The sequence below is a fragment of the Miscanthus floridulus genome, chromosome 7, assembly GCF_019320115.1.
Source record: "Miscanthus floridulus cultivar M001 chromosome 7, ASM1932011v1, whole genome shotgun sequence".
Taxonomy (NCBI): Eukaryota; Viridiplantae; Streptophyta; class Magnoliopsida; order Poales; family Poaceae; genus Miscanthus; species Miscanthus floridulus.
This window is the reverse complement of record NC_089586.1, coordinates 14,283,721-14,305,679: the sequence shown is the minus strand read 5'-3', so window position 1 is coordinate 14,305,679 and position 21,959 is coordinate 14,283,721. Positions and strand designations below refer to the sequence as shown.

The window sequence follows — 21,959 nt, the reverse complement described above, 5'->3', positions numbered from 1 at the left end:
CAATATTGAAGGTGTCTGACAAAATGAAATAGAGAGACAAAAGAGAAGCTACTAGACAAAAAAAGTAGAATGACTTCTTTATGGAGAAGCATGTGAACCTAGACGCCATGAGCAGTAACCCGGCATGGTCATGAGCAGTAACCATCAACCTTTAGAGACTTGTCCACACATGCACGATCTCATTGGAATCTACAGCTGGCAGCAAACATAATTGTCCTTGCACACAGACGTCTCAACAGTGTTTCTATGAGCGATGGCCCGCCACCTTATACTGGTTTATCTGTTTAAAGCAACTAAATCAAGCATGTATCCTAAGACTGTCTTCAACAACCGCGATCCAAAATACAAGACCAATTCGTTCTTTGGGTAGCGCTACAGGGAAATGATTCAATGCCTATTTTTTGTCTTCTCCAACAACAAGACCCAAAACACAACCATTTCTGTAAATGGGTCTCCAGGAGAGAAGATACTTAAATTTAGGTTTTGTCTCTCTTGGCACCTAAAATGAGTCTTCCATATAGGTACTCTGTTGGAGGCTATAGATATTGTGTTAGAGACCTATTTTAGGTTTATGTTCCGCAATAGGTCTCCTATTAAAGACAGTCTAAACGTACTTTTGCCTCCGCCTTGTTAGGCCCTGGGCGACGATGTACGGCGCCGGGAACAAAGGCTCTCGCCGGGACACAGAGAAAACTGCAAGAACTCACACGCACGAACTCATGGAGACAGTGAACGCAGAGAATTTGGTGCTGCTCAATGAACCGCAGCTTTTCATGGTTTTCTTCTCCTTTTATTTAACGAACATGCAGAGCTCTGGCGATGCCCGCACGACGCGCGCACGACGCGTCCATCCCCACGTCCGCGGCGTGCGTGCACCGCTCGACGCCCAGGTTGTGCGCGAGTTAATCTCGCTGTCCACTACCTCCTATTTGCGCGGCCACCACAACTCGGCGCTCGCGCATGCAACTGAAGCAAAAAAAAACGTGCAGTGCAATGCCTATTTACAGTATGCAGCTACATGGCTTATGTATGCTAACAAATCTCCTCCTAAGCCATGTATCCTACTTAATCTTCACAAGACCAATCCTGGCGCGCAACTCACAGAAGCGCTCCCGAGACAAAGCCTTGGTCATGATGTCCGCCAGCTGCTCAGCGGTGCCAACAGGAGCAACACTCACCCTGCCCTCCTCGACACACTCTCGGATGAAGTGGAACCTCACATCAATGTGTTTACTGCGGTCGTGGAAAACGGGGTTCTTACTGAGCGCGATGGCTGACTGATTATCGATGAAGATCGTGGACGCTCCCTCTTGCTTGCCCTTCAGCTCGTCGAGCAGACGCGCCAGCCACACTCCTTGGCAAGCCGCAGTAGTCCCTGCTATGTACTCTACCTCGCATGAAGACAGAGCGACGACCTTCTGCTTCTGGCTTTGCCAAGTGATGATGTTGTCGCCGAGGAAGAAGATGACGCCGGTGGTACTCTTCCTGGTGTCCAGGTCGCCGGCAAGATCACTATCGCTGAACCCGATCAGCTCAGCCTCTTTCTGCTTCTTCCTGGTGTATCGGCAGCCGTAGTCAAGTGTCCCAGCGACATAGCGCAGGATTCTCTTCACAGCTGCAAGGTGCTCGGTCATCGGCTCCTCCATAAACCTGCTCACATAGCCAACCGAGTAGGCTAGGTCTGGCCTAGTATTAACCAAATACCGCAGTGAGCCCACGATACTTCTGTACGCCGTTTGATCGACAGCGGGCGCCGTGCTCTTCTTGCTCAGCTTCAGGCGCGGCTCCATGGGGATCAGACTGGTGTTACAGCCCGTCAGCCCTGCGTTCTGTAGGATCTTGGCTGCGTACGTGCTCTGCCCCAAGGTGATGCCTTGCGGCGTTTGGGACACCTCGAGACCGAGATAGTAATGCAGCAGTCCCAAATCACTCATCTGGAACGTTCCCTTCATCTGTGACTTGAACTTGTCGATGTCGCCGGTGTCGCCGCCCGTGATCACCAGGTCGTCGACATACACCCCCACGATGAGGCGATGAACGCCCTCGCCGCGCAAGTACACGGCATGCTCTGAGCTGCTGCGCTGAAAACCAAGACCAAGCAGAGAGCTGTCCAGTTTTGCATACCAGGCGCGAGGAGCTTGCCGCAGACCGTACAGGGCCTTCACCAAGCGCAGGACCTTGCGCTCATGGCCCTTTAGGATGAAGCCCGGTGGCTGCTCGACGAAAACCTCCTCCTGCAGCTCGCCGTTGAGGAACGCAGATTTCACGTCCATGTGGTGGACGCTCCATCCCTCGTTGGCGGCGTGGGCGAGAAGAAGACGGACACTCTCCAGGCGCGCCACTGGCGCGAACACCTCGTCGAAGTCCACGCCCGCGCGCTGCACGTAGCCCTTCGCAACCAGCCGGGCCTTGTACTTGGAGATGAGCCCGGCTGCATCCTTCTTGGCCTTGAACACCCACTTCAGTCCAATGAGTCTGGAGCGAGGTGGAGGGTCGACGAGCTCCCACGTCCCGTTGGCTTCGATCGCCGTCATTTCGTCGAGCATCGCGTTGCGCCAGCACTCGTGTTGTTGCGCCTCATCGAAAGAGCTCGGCTCGGCATCACTAGCCAGCAAGAGCTGCTCCTCCAAGTCCTGGTGTGCCAGTCCAGGTGTAGGGGCTGACCCGAGGATGTTCTCAACCCTGCGAAAGCGGAGAGGGGCGTCATCTGCATCAGCGTCGAGGTGGATGTCCCCGCTGCCTGGTGGAGTGGCGAACTCCACTGCCTGCCCAGCAGCTTGTGCTGGCGTGTGCGGGGTCGAAGGCGCGACGTCGTGGTACGGCGCAGGGCTCGACGTGGAGGTGCTTGCAGGTGTTGGGGCAGAAGGCGTGATCGTCGTTGACACCATAACTACCTGAGGCAGCTCGGTGTCACCCTCCTCGATGACGAAGTCATCGGTCGCCGCTGGGATCTCATCTGTCCAGCTCCAGCGTGCACCCTCGTCGAACACGACGTCGCGGCTGATATGGACTCGCCGTGACACTGGATCGTAGAGACGGTAAGCCTTGGAGCCAGGATCGTACCCGACGAAGATGGTGCGCCGACTCCGGTCATCGAGCTTCTTGGGGTTCGGCACCGTGAGCTTCATGTGGGCGATGCATCCGAACGTGCGCAGGTGCTGAACACCCGGCGCACTGCCCGTCCACAGCTGGTAAGGAGTCTTTCCACCAATGCTTTTGGACGACGATCTGTTGAGAAGGTAGACCGCCGTTGACACCGCCTCGCCCCAGAAGACTCCAGGGAGCTGCTTGGCCTTCAACATGCAGCGGGCGGTGCCGACCACCGACTGGTTTCGGCGTTCCACCACTCCGTTCTGCTGAGGAGAGTGGGGCGCCGTGAGTTCACGCCGGAGGCCGATGTCGGTGCAGTACTGTTCGAACGCCGCAGACAGGAACTCGCCACCACGGTCCGTCCGGAGGGCTTGAACGCGCTTCCCCATCTTGCGCTCTGCCGCGGCTTGAACGCGCTTGATCGCCGCGGCCGCCTCGTCCTTGGAAGGCAGCAGGGCTATCCACATGTACCGTGTGTAGTCGTCGACGAGCAGCAAGAAGTAGCGGTTTCTGCTCGGAGTTGGTGGAGAGATGGGCCCGCAGAGGTCCCCATAGAGGAGCTGGAGCGCCTCCGTGGAACGCGCCAGAGCGCGCTGCGGGAACGGCGTCCGCCGGTGCTTGCCAGCGAGGCACGCGTCGCAGAGCTGGTCGACGTGGTCCAGCAGCGGCATCCCGCGCATGAGCTTGTCACGCCCCATCTTTCTGAGCGCGCCGAAATTGACATGCCCATAGCGGGCGTGCCAGAGCCAGGGGTCCTCCGCCGCGTGCGCTGCCAGGCACACAGGTCGCGCGATCTCGGTGTCGAGGATGTACAACTGGCTTGGGCTACGGTGGACCTTAGCAAGTAGGCGGCGATCCTCATCTCGAATCCTCAAGACCCCGCCTTCGACAAGCACCTGAAAACCAATCTCATCAAGCTGCCCAACACTGATAATGTTGGCAGTCAGACAGGGGATGTAGTAGACGTTGGCGAGCGTGCGGTGCTCCCCGTTCTTGCACGCAAAGAGGATGGTGCCTCGGCCTTCGATCTTGGCGACCGACCCGTCGCCAAAACGGACAGAGCCTACCACGCCAGTGTTGAGATCGGAGAATGCCGAGCAAACGCCGGTCATATGGTTGGTGGCGCCGGTATCTAGGACCCAGCGCTTCGGGTCCCGGTCCTCCTCCGAGCTGGCTGCGACGAAGACCTTGGCTTCCAGAAGCTTGAGCGGCGGTGCCGCGGCAGGGACGGATTTACCGGCGACGGTGAGGCTTGGTGGCGGCGCGAGGGGGAACGACTCGTCTGACTCGCCCTCAAGTAGCCCGTAGGCAAACATGAGAGTGGGCTCATCATCCTGGGTCACGTGGGCCTCAGCTTCTGCCTTCAGCTTCGTGCGACAGTCCGGGGCCCAATGTCCCATCCTGCCACAACGCTTGCAAATGTCATCTGGCCCGGCTCGCGACTTGTTGTTGCTGTTCGCTCCGTTGGCGCTGCCACTGGACGCGCCGCGCGCTTCGCCACCGTTCCCGCGTCCGCGTGGCTTGCCGCGGCCCCTGCCTCGTCCGCCGGAACTTGAACCTCCGCGTGACGACTCCTTCTTCTTGTATCTCTCCAGCCACTGCTCCTCCGTAAGGAGTAGCTTGCCGCTGGCAGCTTGTGGAGGAGCCGGATCAACGACGTCGTCGGCCGCCTTCAATCTTCCGGTAACCTCCTCGATCGACAACTGCGATATATCCAGCAGAGTCTCGATTGAAACAACGAGCTGCTTGTACCTGGGACGAACGACCCGTAGATACTTGGCGACGACTTTAGGCTCCGGCTCGGGATCTCCCAGGGACCCCAGCCGCTGAACCACGCCGGTGAGGCGGAGCGCAAAATCCTCAATCGCCTCGCCGTCCCTCAGCTTGATGTTTTCGTACTCAGCACGCAGATTTTGCGCCGTCGCCTTCCGCACGCGGTCGTCGCCGATGCGGAACATGCGGATGGCCTCCCACGCCTCCTTGGCGGTGTTCTTGGTGGCGAGCGCCGGCACCATCTCCTCCGGGACGGCGCTGCAGATCGCGTCCAGCGCGCACCGGTTGTCGTCGTACTCTACGTCGTCGAACTCGACGGCGTCCCAGATGTGACGCGCCTGCATCTTCAGCCTCATGCGCAGCGCCCACTCGTTGTAGTTGGTTCGCGTCAGCTGTGGCCAGTTGCCTGAACCGCCACCCTCGTGGATGACGCGCTCGACGATGACTTCCCGGGGACGACGTGCGTCCCGGGTGCGCGAACGACGTGCGTCGCGCGTACGGCGCGGTGGAGAGCGACGTGGTGACGGCGAGCGCGGCGGCGTCTTGTTGCCGGAGCCGCTGGAGCCGTCAACCTGCTTCTTCTTAGCGTCCGGCGGGGTACGGCCTCGGGGTCGCGGTGGTGGTGAAGCCATGGCAGCCGCGATTCCCGCTCACCTAGCTCCGATGCCACTTGTTAGGCCCTGGGCGACGATGTACGGCGCCGGGAACAAAGGCTCTCGCCGGGACACAGAGAAAACTGCAAGAACTCACACGCACGAACTCATGGAGACAGTGAACGCAGAGAATTTGGTGCTGCTCAATGAACCGCAGCTTTTCGTGGTTTTCTTCTCCTTTTATTTAACGAACATGCAGAGCTCTGGCGATGCCCGCACGACGCGCGCACGACGCGTCCATCCCCACGTCCGGGGCGTGCGTGCACCGCTCGACGCCCAGGTTGTGCGCGAGTTAATCTCGCTGTCCACTACCTCCTATTTGCGCGGCCACCACAACTCGGCGCTCGCGCATGCAACTGAAGCAAAAAAAATGTGCAGTGCAATGCCTATTTACAGTATGCAGCTACATGGCTTATGTATGCTAACACGCCTAACCATGCATCCTAACAAAGGCCCCCCCTCCTCCTAACAAAGGTCCCCCCAAAAAATAAAGAAATCAAAGACTCAGATGGTTCAGTGACTCCGCTTCATTTTGAATATTCCGTACGCCTCTGCTTTCTGGATTCATTCATGAATGGTTTACATTGTTGCTTGCAAATACAGTAGACCAAAATTGATAAATTACCAAGAGAAATGGTCGTAGCCTAGTAGGACTGAACTTTAGCTACTTCGCAATCTGTTGATTCATCTTCATCATTGGATGGAAACCGTATCCTCAACTCACATGATTTCAAACAAAGTGGGAGCCAATTGAAATCAAGAAATACAATGTACATGCTCTCCTCCATAATAAACAACTAATAATGTCTCCATTTTATCGTGGTGCCTCAGTTGCAGATTAGAAAAGTACACTCTGGCGTGCTTTCGTAGCGAATGGCTGGGCTTATCAGCAAGTGGTGGTGAAATTTCTTCCACACACTGAAAGAGTGAAAGTTACGTATCAACGATAGGCACAGCTACCTACTATCCTTCGGTGTGAGGGACCAATCGAATCGATGCTCCCGTGTTGAAGGCACCATTGAAGTTTCATCTACCTTTAGTGTCCTCCTTTCCCACCATATTATCTCCTCTTCAGCCTCTCTCCGTCCTCTCCTTGCCTCCTCGACTCCAGCGCTCGTGTGCTGTGTGCTCTGTGCTCTGGGTGCAATGGCGGAGGTGGCGGTCAGCATGGTGGTCGGGCCACTGCTGTCCCCAGTGAAGGAGAAGGCATCCAGCTACCTCCTGGAGCAGTACAAGGTGATGGAGGGCATGGAGGAGCAGCACAAGATCCTCATGCACAAGCTGCCTACCATCCTCGACGTCATCACCGATGCCGAGGAGAAGGCGAGGCACCGAGAAGGAGTGAAGGCGTGGCTCAAGGAGGTCAAGACGGTGGCGTATGAGGCGAATGAAGCCTTTGACGAGTTCAACTACAAGGTGCTCCGTCGTGAAGCTAAGGAGAAGGGGCACATCCGCAAGCTTGGCTTCGAGGGAGTGAAGCTCTTTCCTACTCACAACCGCGTTGCATTCAGTAATAAAATGGGCAACAAGCTTCGCAGGATTGTGCAGACCATTGAGCTCCTTGTGACTAAAATGAATACATTTGGATTCAACTATCAAAACAAAGCACCAGCACCCAAGCAGCGGCGCGAGACTGATTCCATCCTTATTGACTCCGGTAATTTCGCTTAGGCAAATGGGGCGGTGTCGATGTTTGACCACCGATAGCCTACCATGGGGGTCCCCGGGGCAGTTTGTTCGGGCTTCAGCGTATGCAGAACTCGACGGTTAACGCAAGAGATAGTCGATTTATCCTGGTTCGGACCCTCGATCTTCGATCGAGTAATAGCCCTACGTCCAGTCGGCGTTAGCCTTTGCGTTGGATTGATTGTAAAGTGTTGTGTTGTACAATTGTTCTCTGAACTCCCGATCCAAGGAGCCCTGCTCTCCTTTATATAGTCAGGAGGCCAGAGTCCTAGTCGGTTTACAATAAGAGTTCCTAGTAGGATTACAGAATAATACTACTACTAAGATTACATAGGAAGAATCCTACTTAGACTAGTTCTTCTCCCTTCCTTGCGGGGTATCCCGTGGGTCCCACACCGACAAGCCCCCTAGCACTTCATGGTTGAGTTCTGGAAGCCTCGTCTTGTTCCTTCAAGTCTTGTCGAGCAGGAACAAGCGTTGTTCGAGTGCTTTCTTGAGCGAAACCGTGTAGCGCTTCATGAGATCTTCGCGTGGTGTGTACCTTTTTGAAGAAAAAAGTACTCCCATTTGGATGTAGCCCCCGAGCCTCTTGCTGTTTAGCACAAGGAGCTTGAGGGTCTTTTCTTGAAATCGTCCTGATTCTTTGTTGAAGGGCTCTCGAGCATATACCCGGGTTCTTTGTCGAAAAGAGCTCGGATTTTGCTATGTCCGGGTTCTTTTTGTCGAAAAGAGCTCGGATATAGCTATGTCTAGGTTCTTTTTATCATGTGGCCTTGAAATCGTCTGTCCTAAAGAAGTCTTCTGAGTGACGTGCGCTTTTTTGAAGGAAAAAGTGCACTCACTGAGTGTAGCCCCCGAGCCTCTTGCTATTTGGAACAAAAAGTTGGAGGGTCTTGAATCTGAGTTGTTCGAAAGAACTGTATACCTCTCCTGTTGCAGCCTCCGAGCATATATCTGGGTTGTTTTGTTTAGGAAGAACTCGGATGCAGGGTCTTGGCATATTCTCTAGTAGTCTGCTGTTGTCAGATGTAGTTGTATGGTGGTGGTTGAGTGTGAATGCTGTTTGTTCATGAGTTGTATAGTGTTGGTATATCCTTTCAAATATGCTTGTCCTTAGGTACTGTTCCTTCACGCATGAGTCCTCTTTCATTGAATTCTATCTTTTCACTGTGTCCTTTGTTAGGCTTATTTCGTTGGTGCTCCTGGTCCATGTGCACCGCTCCTTCGGTCTATAAATACCCTCCTGGAGTGTTGTTTTGATTCATTGAGTGTTTTGTTGCTTGTTCTGAAGTCTCTGTAGTCATGAATATGGTAGTTTGTGAAGTAGAGCAGCCTCCGGGCATATTTTGCAGTTCTTGTGTGTCTCGCTATAGCTGGAGGGAGTCTTGTGATAGGGATTAGAGGTAGACTAATCCCACAGCAGCATCGTACTTGGAAGTACATGGCGGTAGTTGGAGGGAGTCTTGTGATGTGGGATGCGATCCTTCATCTAGCAGTTCAGGGTTGATCCTCGTCGCCTACCCTGAGACTATCCGGTGTAGATCAGCATCATATCCAGCATCACATCGGACTTGGGTAGACAGATGCCTGCTAGCCTTCTCTGCTCCATGTTGTCCCACCGTGCTGTTGATTTCCGCCTTAGATGCGCTTCACCCGTCCTTTGAAGAAAACAGTGTAGCCAAGGGCGGTTTGTCCTGCCGAGTAGCAATTTGGAACACGTAGTCATTCCAGAGCCTAGCCGTGTCCGGGTTCCTCTTTGCTACTTTGCTTTTCGTGGTACCGAGTTCGTTGGGTCTTGTAAGATGTGTAATCTTCTATTTTTGAAACTAGTTATAATGGAAAGAATCTTGTCTTCTGAGTTGCAATTCTTTATTTTCCTGGTGTTCCGGTTGTTGATGAGATTTCCGAGTTCTTTCTGTAAGGACCGGGTTGTTGCGCTCCTTGTGAGATAACCCTTCTTTGCTTTATTGTTGATGAGTTCTTTTTGTGGTGATATGATAATTCTGCCGTGGTGCTGGATGGATAAGTCTGAAATCTGCCCGTTGAACTGTACCATTGTGTGGATTTGAGCCGTCCGTCATTTTCGCTGTGTCGGTAAATGGACCGTTGCGTCCTCATGCCGTGTTAAAACGGGCCTTGTGGGCCGCGTTTTTACCGGTGTAAAATCTATTTAAAGGCCTTTCTCCTCCTTTTCTTTGGTACCCTGCCTTTGCCTTGAAAACCCTAGCCTTCGCAACTCCACCGTCACCATTGCCGCCGCCATCTGAGCGCCGCCTTCCGAGCCTTCTCTTTCCCGAGTGCCTTTTTTGCCTCCATTAGTACATGGGTAGGAAGAAAGCCACGAGCAAGTCCTAGGTAGCCTTTGTGGATGAGGAATCATCACTTTCTATGATCGAGAACCAAGAGTTCATGGCCATGAGGACTGCCCAGAAGGTTTGGCCAGCTCCGACAATGACTGAAGACCAGCTTCGCGAGCTTGTTAGCGATGGCCTGATCCAGAGCAAGGACATTGCTGAATAGAGGGCTCCGGGCGAGCATCGGGTCCCTGCTCCATGTCCTGGTGAGATCATTCTCTTCATTTCCTTTATCCGTGCTGGACTTTGCCTCCCGGCTTCTGCTTTTCTTCATCGGTTTCTCAGCTATTTTGGGATTAGCCTAAATCAACTTGCTCCCAATGTTGTTCTCCATCTTTCTATCTTTGTTCATCTCTGTGAAACCTTCCTTGGAATTCCTCTAGCTCTTTCCCTCTTTCGTTACTTCTTTCGTCTAAAGCCCCAACCTCGCCGCGATGACACCAGCATTCTTGGTGGCTGCGAGATTCAGTTTCGCTAGGGTTTTAGAAGTAAATTCTTTGACTATGACCTGGTTGATTCTATAAGAGATTGGCATGCTGACTGGTTTTATGCTGCCAACTTGATTCCTCCTCTTTATGTTCACTCCGGGTCTGGTCCTTTGGTTAATGACCGATGGGAAAAGAACCCAGTGACAACTGCTGAGCTCTAGACGATCAAGCCCTTTCTCGAGAAGATTTGCACTCTGAAGCAGTAAGGTTTGACTGGCTTTGGTATTATTTCAAGTTTTCTTCGCCGCCGAGTTCAACCTTTGAAGGAGCACGAACATTACGGTTTCGAGTACTCTAGGGCGGAGGACCCTTCTCGTATGGTCCCTGCCCTTGAGTTGACCAACGAGGAAGTGCTCGAGCGTCTCCAGAAGATGCTGAAAGGAGTAAGCATTGTTCCGCTTGCTGTCCTTGAGTACAGCGCAAAGAACCTGCCCCCTGCTGTGAGTTGTTCTTTTCTTTATTCGGGTACTTTTGATTTCCTTTCGTCGTATCCACTTTTGCATAATCTTCCTTGTCTCGTTGTTTTATAGGAATTGGGGCGTAATTTTGCTGATCCAATTCCCCTTGATGATCTCCCTGCAAATGTGGATGTTGGGGGTAGTCTTGCTGGGGTGTCCTTGACCAGTAAGTTTCAAACTGCTATTATGCTTCCTGGTGTTTCTTCTGCATTTTCTGACGTATATGAAGAGTATGTTCCTCGTCTAGTTCCTCGAGGCCCTCGCAGTGTCGGAAAGAGGGGTCGAGCTAAAAGTTCTTCTGGTTTGTCTTCTGCCAAGAAGTCTCGCTAGTCAAGTACTCGTACAGGTACTCCAATTGTAGCTAGCATGCTCTTAGGTGAGCATATTAATACGCTCTGTCCCTTTGTTTTTTTTGTTTTTGTCTTGAACCGAGTACTTTTGTCCTTTTTCAGCTGGTGCTTTGGCAACCTTGGTCGAGAGTGAGGAGGAAGAGGACGATGATGCTGCCCTTGTTACTTGTCGGTGAGTTGTTTTCTTGCTTTCCTATAGTTGAAACCTTCTTTTTGTTCTGACTTTGGTCTTGATCTCTTTGTAGTAAGCGGTCATCGGGTACAAGTTCTTCTAGGGCACTGGCACCGAGTTCCTCTAGGATTCCGGTATCGAGTTCCTCTAGGGCTCTGGTGCTGAGTTCTTCTAGGGTTTTGGTACTAGCTACGCCACTCCTGCCGTAGAGTGGCGGTGACGTCTTTGCTGCCATAGTCCCACCTTTAAAGTCTTCTTTTGGTTTTATAAAGAAGAAGATAGCTGAGTAAGTGATTTCGTGTTGTGCTTCTTTGTTTCTCTCTCTGTTTTTCCCTAACTCATATTCTTATCGTCGATTTTTCTTATGATTTTGTAGACCCTTGCCTTCTCTTAACCCTCTGTCGACTTCTTCTCAGTCCTCTGACCCGCCTCTGTGCGCTGAGTCTCAGGGCTTGGAATGTTCAGTCGGTGAGGTAGCTATGGGGGAAGCTGAGTCCCCTGCCGCTGCTAATCCTGTTGCTCTAGAGGTGACCGTGGCCACAGTGGTGGGTACTTCTAGGGAGGTAGCCGGGGCTTCCCAGGATACAGCCCTGGTTTTGCCTTCTTTGCCTGCGTCAACTTCTCCCTTGCTCCCCTTGGAGCCAGCAGTCAGTGTTTGGATGACGATGTGTTGCTGCAGTTCGATGCCACCCATCATCTATCAGAGTTGACTGCTGCCTGGGGGGCCCTTTCGACTTCCTTTGGTGAAAAGCTTCAGGTGAGTTTTTCTGGAGTTCTTTCTTTGGATGTTCGATCTTCGTTTTCTTCTTATGCCTTTTCTCTCTCTCTTTTTGTTCAGTCTTTCTCTCGAGATCATACTGACTTCTTTTTCTCGTCCGAAAACGAGAAGAAGTTGTCTTCTGAGGTAAGCGCCCTGAAGGCTGAGCTTGACCTCCTCTGGGCCAAGTTGGAGACCGAGTGTCAGACGCACCAAAAGGAGGAGAAAACTCTTCGTGCCTGAGTGGTAAAGGTAGAGAAGCAAAAGGATGCTGCGAAGAATGAGTGCAAAGGTATTGCGGGTTCTTTTTGTTTCCTTTTGTATTCTGGCTTCCCTTTCTGCTGACTTTTTGTTTTTTCTTTTGTACTCTAATTTTCCTTTCTGCTGACTTATTTCTGTTGCCTGGTCTAGCTCTCTGAGTTGAAAAGCAGAAGCTCTCGGAGGGTCTTGAGGAAATGAAGACCACTGCCCGCAATAGTCACAATAGGGCTGAGGAGATAATTACTCGTGCTGAGGAAGAACTCACGCTTGCCAAACTGATTAGGCATGGGGCTGACAAAGATCTTGTGCAGGCTCAAAAGACTATTCAAGACTTGTCTGGTAAGTTGGCGACGGCTACTAAAAACTGGAATGCTTTGTGTAAATCATTTCGGTCAGTAGCCGGTCTCCTCCGGACTTCAGTGGATGATGGTCATTCTTGGGCTCAATTCATTCCCCAAGTGCTGACCCGTTTCCAGGAGTTCATGAAGAGGTGTGCCCATCTTTGCACCAGGAACGTTCTTGCCCAAGTCCAAGTTCTTTCTCCGGATTTTCCTTTGTCCAAGGTTGCCGATGAAGCCGAGAGCCAAGAGTACCTCAATGCTGTTGAGAGGTTAGAGCCTGAGGTCGATGACTTAGCCAGGAAGATTGTAGATAATCTTAATATTGATGTTTCTACTCCTGATGATAATGCTTGAATGTAATCGACCTTTGCACTCTGGCTTTTGTAATAGAATACTTATACTCTTTCTTGAATGAAGATCCTTTATCTTTGTTGACGTCTTCTTTGTCTGGATGTCTAATCCTTGCTTACTCTTTAAATGTGTTGTCCAAGTGATTAGAATTTTCTCCTAGTAGCTATCTGTTCTGACTTTCATCTGCGTTGCATAAACCACTCGGTGTATGTAGATCGTTGTATTTGACAAATTTTCTTGATTTGCCAAGTACTTGTCTAGCTTTCGTCTGTGCCGTGTGAAACAACTCGGTGTAGATCGTTGTCTTGACAAACTTTGTGTTCTTGTTAGTACTGAAAAGACTTAGGACCGACGACCTCTGCTTTTTTGCTTAACTCAAGATGTGATCAGCATCTGGTGTAGCCCCCGAGCACTTCATGGTTGAGCTATGGAAGCCTCACCTTGTTCCTTCAGGTCTTGCCGAGTAGGTACAGGCATTGTTTGAGTGCTTTTCTGAGCAAAACCGTGTAGCGCTTCTTGGGGTCTTCTGAGTGTAGCCCCCGAGCCTCTTGCTATTTGGCACAAGGAGCTGGAGGGTCTTGTCTTGAAGTCGCTTTGATTTATGTTCAGGCTTAGTTTCTGTCGTTTTGCTTTTTTGGTTCGGGTGTTAGCTTATTAGCTACCCTCATCGGCAGGCTCAAGCATCTTTCTAGCTCTTTTGCTCTCGACCGGTATGCTCAGGCATCTTTTTAGCCATTTTGCTTTTTGGTTCAGCTGTCAGCTTATTAGCTACCCTCATCGGCGGGCTCAAGCATGTTTTCAGCTCTTTTGCTCTCGGCCGGTATGCTCAGACATCTTTTTAGCAATTTTGCTTTTTGGTTCGGGTGTTAGCTTATTTGCTACCCTCATCGGCGGGCTCAAGCATGTTTTTAGCTCTTTTGCTCTCAGCCGGAATGCTCAGGCGTCTTTTCAGCCATTTTGCTTTTTGGTTCGGGTGTTGGCTTATTAGCTACCCTCATCGGCGGGCTCAAGCATGTTTTCAGCTCTTTTGCTCTCGGCCGATATGCTCAGGCGTCTTTTCAGCCATTTTGCTTTTTGGTTCGGGTGTTAGCTTATTAGCTACCCTCATCGGCGGGCTCAAGCATGTTTTCAGCTCTTTTGCTCTCGGCCGGTATGCTCAGGCGTCTTTTCAGCCATTTTGCTTTTTGGTTCGGGTGTTAGCTTATTAGCTACCCTCATCGGCGGGCTCAAGCATGTTTTCAGCTCTTTTGCTCTCGGCCGGTATGCTCAGGCATCTTTTCAGCCATTTTGCTTTTTTGTTCTTATTGGAAACGACTCGGGGAAAGCCATAATGAGACATATGTTTGTCAAGAAAGAACCATCTTTATTGATCATGAATATTGATAGGTCACAATAGTACATATGTTGTTGATGAGCGCTATCTTTGTTGATCATGAACGTTGATCTCTTGTGTCTTGTATACATATTTTCCATTGAGTTGTTTTCATGCGTAGAATCTTTATAGCTGACTGATGTGCCATGTATTGTTGACTTCTTTTCCGTCTTCGGTTATCAACTTGTATGTGCCCGGTCCGATGACTTTTGTGATGATAAAAGGACCTTCCCATGGACTGAGTAGTTTATGGCATCCGTTAGTTTTTTGTATTCTTCTTAGTACTAGGTCTCCGACTTGTAATGATCGGGACTGGGTATTCTTGTTGTAGTGGCGTCTTAGTCCTTGGAGGTATCTTGCTGATTGAAGGGTAGCGTTTACTCTGACTTCTTCTGTACTGTCGAGTTCTAATCTTCGGGTGTGTTCTGCTTCTCCTTCGTCATATTGTTCTATCCTCGACGATGTCCAGATCAAGTCTACAGGTAGTACGACTTCTGATCCGTAAACCAGGAAGAAAGGTGAGTATCCGGTGGCTCTGCTTATTTGAGTTCGTAGCCCCCACATGACCTTGGGTAATTCTTCAATCCATTTTGATCCATAGTCTACTAGTTCTTTATACAATCTTGGTTTTAATCCAGCTAGTATGAGTCCGTTTGCCCTTTTGACCTGTTCGTTGGCCTCTGGATGTGCGACTGATGCATAATCTATTCTGAAGCCGCAGTCCTATGCCCAACTTTGGAATTCTATGGCTGTGAAGGGAGAACCCAAATCCATGATAATTTGATTGGGCATGCCGAAGCGGTGCATAATGTCTTGGATGAACTTGACTGCTTTGGCTGCGCTGTATTTTGCGAGTGGTTTGAATTCAATCCACTTGGTGAACTTGTCAATTGCTACGAAGATGTACTCGAAGCCACCTTTTGCTTTCTGGAGAGGTCCTACTTGATCCAGCCCCTAGCAGGAGAAAGGCCAAGCAGGTGGGATGTAGATGAGGTTGTGAGCTGGCACATGAGCTTGTCTTGCGAACATTTGGCAACCTTTGCATCTTTTGATGAGTTCTTTTGCATCTTTCAAAGCGGTTGGCCAGTAGAAACCGGTGCGGAATGCTTTGCCGACTAGTGTTTTTGAAGCGGCGTGATTTCCACAGCAACCTGAGTGTATTTTATCTAGGATCTCTTTGCCTTCTTTAAATGAGACACATTTTAGGAGTACTCCTGATGATGCGGCTCTTCTATAGAGCTTGTCTCCCACTAGGATGTAATTCTTGCTTCTACGAACAACTCTGGTGGCTTCCTCCTTTTCCGCTGACAACTTATTCTCTTTTATGTAATCAATAAAAACCTGGGTCCATGAAGTGGTGGTTACCAAAATCTGGATGCCTTTAACTGAGATTTCAGAGGTTATCTCACTGGGTTGTTTGATAGAGGGAGCTGATAATTCCTCTATGAATACACTGGGTGGGATGTCTCCTAGTGGGAAATCTATTACTACGGTAATCTTATGGCTTTCAAAATAGTGGCAAAGCTTGCGTGAAGTGATCAGGAGGGCGTAGAGTAGTTTTTGCACATGCGGGGACCAGATTTTTGATTCTGATAGTACTTCGTTGATGTAGTATACGGGGCGTTGTACTTTATATACATGCCCTTCTTCTTCTCTTTCTACGACAATTGCAGTGTTGATCACAGTAGAAGTTGCCGCAATGTACAGCATCATGTCTTCATATTTCTTTGAAGGTGTGAGAACGGGTGAGGATGTGAGATATGCCTTGAGTTTCTTGAAAGCTTCGTTGGCTTCTTCTGTCCACTCAAACTTGTCTGTCTTCTTTAGCAATTTAAAGAAAGGTAACCCTTTTTCGCCCAGTCTTGATATGAAACGATTTAGTGCCGCCATGCAGCCTGTTAGCTTCTACACATCTTTGACACTTCGAGGAGGGCCCATCTCTGTTATGGCTCGAATTTGCTTGGCGCTTGCTTTGATTCCACGATGACTGACTAGGAATTCGAGTAGTTGTCCTGAAGGAACTTCGAATACACATTTGTTTGGATTCAATTTCCACCTCCATCTTTTTAGGTTTTCGAATGTTTGCTTTAGGTCTTCAATTAGTGTATTCAGGTTCTTTGTCTTTACCACTATGTCATCCACGTATGCTTCTACGTTTTCGTCGATCTGATCACCGAGGCATGTTTGGATAGCTCTTTGGTAAGTCGCACCAGCATTTTTGAGTCCAAATGACATAGTTTTGTAGCAGTAGGCACTGAATGGAGTGATAAAAGATGTCTTGCTCTGGTCTTTTTCCTTTAATGCAATATGGTGATATCCTGAATAGCAATCAAGGAAGGATAGTAGGGCAGATCCTGCTATTGAATCTACTATCTAATCAATGCGTGGTAGTCCAAAAAGAACTTTCGGGCAGTGTTTGTTGAGATCTGTGTAGTCGACACACATGCGCCACTCATCCGTATTCTTTTTCTATACCAGAACTAGGTTTGCTAGCCAATCTGGATGGAGGATTTCTCTGATGAATCCGGCTGCCATTAGTTTTGTAATTTCCTTTTTAATCGTTGCCTTCTTGTCTGGTGAGAATCGTCGTAGTCATTGCTTCACAGGCTTGGAGCCTTCATTGATATCAATTATGTTCTCAACCAACTCTCTTGGGACCCCTGGTATGTCGGCCGGCTTCCAAGCGAAGATATCTTTGTTGTCCTGAAGAAAGTTGGTGAGCGCGAGTTCCTATTTTGCCGATTGGTGGGCGCTGATGGTTACTGTTTTTGAGGGATCACCGGTGCCCAGGTCGATTTGCTTGATATCGGCTTCTTTTGGTGGTGCTAGGATGCTGGGTTTTTTAGCCGGTATCTCTAGCTCTTCTGGGCTCATTTCTGCCGCAACAGTGGTTATTTCTTTTCTTCCATCGTTGGCCTGTGCTTTTGCTGCAATTTGGACTGCCTGAACATCACAGTTAAATGCGCGCTTCAAATCACTCCAAAGAGAGAGGACACCATTAGGCCCTGGCATCTTAAGCAACAGGTACGGATAATGCGGTATTGCCATGAATTTTGCTAGTGCTGGGCGCCCGAGAATTGCGTGTTATGATGAATCGAAGTTCGCGACTTCAAACTTGATGAACTCTGTACGATAGTTCGAGGGAGTCCCAAAAGTAACCGTTAGAGTGATTTGTCCAAGTGGCATTGCTGCCTTGCCGGGTACTATGCCATAAAAAGGCGTGCTTGTTGGTGTGATCATCCCGACGAGTTGTAGTCCTATCTTCCTTAGAGTTTCTGAAAAAATGATGTTGAGTCCAGCTCCTCCGTCGATTAGTACTTTCGTAACAGTCATTCTAGCAATGGTTGGATCTAGAACCAGTGGGTAATGGCCTACGTTTCCTACGCTGGTCTATTGGTCTTCTCTTGAAAATTGGATTAGATACTCTGACCAATTGAGATATCTTGGTGTAGCAGGTTCTGCTGCCATGATGGTTCGTAACGCTAGCTTTTCTTGATGTTTGCTTTTGGAATCTGGAACCCCGGCAAAGATTACTGCCACTATCCCCCTGGATTTTTGGAATCCCTTGTCTTCGTGGTTGTCATCTTCTTTTTTCTAATTGTCTTCTTTGGTATTCTACTTACTATCTTTCCTTGTGTATCAATCTTTGAAGGTGTAGCAATTTCTGATGGTGTGATTTCCTTTGGGGTGCAAGGGGCAACGTATGTTCTCAATGTCGTCATATCTTCTGGGCTTGGAAAATTTCCTTGATTTGTAGGTCACTGCTACGGTGTTGTCTGGACCACGCTTTCTTTCCTGATGTCTGTTGTTTCGAGGATTTTGCCTGTCCGGGTTGTCTCTGTTATTTCTATCCAGGAATCTTTCTCGTGTCTTTTCCTCTGCGGTAATCATCTTTTCTACTGTTCATCTGAATTCTTCATTGTTTCTTGGATTTTCTTTGCAGAAGTCTTGAAATTGCCACCTAGCCATGATTCCGTGAGAGAAAGCTTCGATTACTTCTCGTTGTGTGATGTCATGTACTTGAGCTCGTAGTTCGCTAAATCGTCGATAGTAATTTCTGAGACTTTCACCTCCTTTCTTCTTGAGTCCTTTTAACTCTGCGTGTGTGATTGGGTGTGTAATAATACCCATGAAATTTTCACAGAAAGCTCTTTGCAAGTCCTCCCAATTTCTGATTGATCCTGGATTCAATTTGTCAAACCATTGAAGTGGCATGGTTTCTAGGGCCATGGGAAAGAACAAGGTCTTGATGTCATCGTCTCCTCTGGGCAATTCAATCGATTGCGAGTAAATCCTAAGCCACTGCCTTGGTTCGGTCTTGCCATCATACTTGGAGTGGTTGGACGGCTTGAACTTACGAGGCAGTCATATTGAAGCAAATCTGTTTACAAAACAGGGGAATCTATCGTGCGTTCTGGCTTCTATGTATTCTGATTCCGCGCCCCCTTCTTGCCAACTATTGTCTTGGTGAGAGTAGTTTTGCATGGCTATCCGAGTAGGTGCTTTGCTTCTGGCCTTTCTTGGTTGTTCGACCCAGTCGTTTTGACTATGGTTTCTTGTACTTTCTCTATTGTGACTTCCACTTGGTCCAAGTCTCTCGAAGGCAGACTTCCTTTGATTTTGATCTTCCTGTTCATGAGATGTTGCCCTTCTGTCGTGCGTCCTAAGAACTGTTGATCGGAGGAAGTCCCGGAGCTATTCTTGTTTTTCATTAGGATATGAAGTCGCCCTGAGTTCTTCTAGTGCTTCTCGGATTTTATTGTAGGGTGTATTCGCTGCTCGCCCTTCTTCGACCTCTCGCTCTGATCTTCTCCTATTGTACTCGGCTAGGTCTGACTCATATTTGATCCAAGTTTCCTTTCGTTGCTTAGCACGGCGTTGACGTCCTTGCTTCAATTTGTTCTTTCTCTCTCTGGCCTGCCTCTGACTCTCAGTTTCACCATCGTGCCCTTGGATAAATGGTGATATGTTGGATTCGGATTCATCTGAAGACCTGACGTCGGGTGCTTCTAGGGGGACCAAAGGTGATCGAGGATGGCGAATCATGAATACTTCTCTAGTGTGAGTTGTTCTGTCATCGTTGTTGATTTTCGTACTGCCAGAGCTGTTGATAACTTCAGTAGAGGTTTCATGGTCATAGATCGAGTCTCCTTCTTGGTAGGGTAGAGTTGTTGTCATCGTATCGTCGACTAGTTGGGTGTCGTCATCTTTAGGAACAGAACCTGGCCAATGGACGATACAGTCTTGAGATGTTATAGTTAAGATGAGACATTCCTGGGCTCCTTTCAGCGGCATTCTAAGCACGGGATAGGTGGATCCTTCGGGCCATGTCTGATAAGATGTTGCCATGTTGTGGAGTCCGAACAGAAGAGGACCGACTTCTTTGAAGTACTCTGATTGTACTCCGAGTAGTATTCTTGATAGGTTGACGTCGTGTTTTAGAGCTTTGTCGAAAAAGAACTTGGTTTTCCGAAAGAACTCGGATAAGACTTCATCTTAGAAGCGGAACCTAAGTTTAAATCAGATGCGTGAAGTCGTGAAATCCGAGTTAGATTGGACATCATGAGCTGCGCGAATCTGCTAGCAAGTTGATCTGTCGTTGTCGCCGAAATGGAAAAGTTCTGATGATGATCTGAATCTTCGAGGAGAAGGCCTTGGAGCTTGCCATCGTCGCCTACCTCGCAGATCCACGAACCGAAGATGAAGGTTGATCCCTTTGAGAAGATCATGTTGTCTAGGTCCATCGAGCTCTCGGATGTAAAGTTGCCGAAAGCCCCTACCTGGCGCGCCAGCTATCGATGTTTGACCATCGATAGCCTAGCCATAGGGGGTCCCTCGGGGCAGTTTGTTTCGGGCTTCAGCAGTATGCTAGAACTCGAACGGTTAACGCAAGAGATAGTCGATTTATCCTGGTTCAGACCCTCGATCTTCGATCGAGTAATAGCCCTACGTCCAGTCGGACGTTAGCCTTTGCGTTGGATTGATTGTAAAGTGTTGTGTTGTATAATTGTTCTCTGAACTCCCGAATCCAAGGAGTCCCTGCCCTCCTTTATATAGTCAGGAGGCCAGAGTCCTAGTCGGTTTACAATGAGAGTTCCTAGTAGGATTATAGAATAATACTACTACTAAGATTACAGGAGAAGAATCCTAGTTAGACTAGTTCTTCTCCCTTCCTGGCGAGGGTATCCCAGTGGGTCCCGCACCGACAGGCGGTGACGCCGTCAGGCGGGGAACGGTCTTCTCGCCACGACGAAAGGAATAGCTCGGCCCAAAAAAGCTCGGCCGGTGGTGTTGCATCGACTAGGGCTATTCGCCTGGGTGAATAATCCTTGGTGACCCATTTAATTGTTTTGCAGGTTTCGCTGGGGAAGTAGACAGCCGTCTTCACGGTGCCGGCGGCTTCCGTTCACTGGGGCCTGCACGGTTGGCAAGGAAGCGACATGAAGCAGGGCCGGTCAGGACCCCCGGTAATGGAGACGGGAATCCCGATCTTCCGCCAGGTAGAGGTAACTATAGTTGTGGCGGAGAATGACACACCGATCCGGCTTTAGATCGAAAGATCGAACCCTGCAATCTTAGCACCACAACTCCTCTGGTTATCAACCAAGATACGGATCTAGTTGACCTCGCCAAGAAGGCTAATCCCTGCCTACGCAACGAAGAACACAAGCAAGAACAAGAAAGAAAGCAACCAAATTGCAGATGAATGATTAATCTCACGAGTTGGGGTCTCACAAACCGATGAACCGCGAAACTGTTCTTGACAGAATAATCTAAGTAAAACCCGAACCCTAATGGAGGGGCGGCGGCTGTTTATGAAGACTCTAGGGTCGTGCAAGACCCCTGGACGCGCCCCTAATAGGGCCCAAACTCGATACATGGTCCAATGGACCAAAAGACGGTGTCGCAGCACCCTGGCAGATTCTAGACGCTGACTTGTTTCGACTGATTACCGTTTATTCTGAATAGATTTTGACGTGAAACCACTTGGATTGGCTTCCTTATCAAATTAGCTTTCCATCCATATGTGGATCATCGAAAACAGAGTCTGGATGCGTCCTGGGTGACCAGTTTAAGACAGACTGATCCTGTAGGCCGAGGCAGACTCGAATTCTTGTTGGACTAGGCCTCCGGCTTATGTTGGACGTCCTTGCTGGTCATCATCACCTCCACCACTTCCTCTAAGTCCTTCATGACCCTCTCAATGTTCCTAAGCAAGATAACATCATTAGGTAGTAGTCTATTATCAAAAGTATGAAAAGTATCGCTTAAGAACGAGTTCACCTCTAAATTGAGTTGTCGCTTTCGAGCCCGGGTCATTGGACCTTGCATGACGGTTGGATGATCAGTAGGTACCTTTGAAGAAGTGATGTCCTCATCACCCAGGGTCGGCATTACCTGAGGCGGGTGACAACTCCGAATGGCGGGCAAGCCTATGGCGTCGGGGAATATTCCCCGAATGTGTAGTAGTTGAAAGGGCATTCTTATCTGGAGAAAAGCCTACGGGCGTGTATAAATAACCCCCGTCGGGGGAGTTTAAAGAGGAGGAAAATAAGATCAATAAAATTGTCCATTTTTTCGCATACGTTTTCCCTTCACTTCATTTCACATCTGACTTCGCTCGCGCAACAACCTGGTGTTCGAAGCCTAGGGCCTTGAACAACAAAAAGGAAACCACAGTACCCTACTAAAACAAAGATGAAAAGAAAATGACTGAATATCGAGGTCTGGATACTCTATCGATCACTCGAAGGTCTGCACACCCATTCTACATGCTCTTTTCTCAGTGAAGTATAATTGATGTATAACCATGCATAATTATGCCACTTGAGTATAGTGACATCGAAGATTCC

At 49.4% G+C, this 21,959-nt stretch overlaps 1 protein-coding gene across 1 annotated transcript; it reads left to right on the top strand.

The window, feature by feature from the left end:
* Positions 1-6,538: 6,538 nt before the first annotated feature.
* LOC136462631 (putative disease resistance protein RGA4) lies at positions 6,539-7,754 on the top strand. The gene has a single exon (XM_066461701.1). The coding sequence runs from the start codon at positions 6,663-6,665 to the stop codon at positions 7,185-7,187; it is 525 nt and encodes a 174-aa protein (XP_066317798.1). The 5' UTR covers positions 6,539-6,662; the 3' UTR covers positions 7,188-7,754.
* Positions 7,755-21,959: the final 14,205 nt, after the last annotated feature.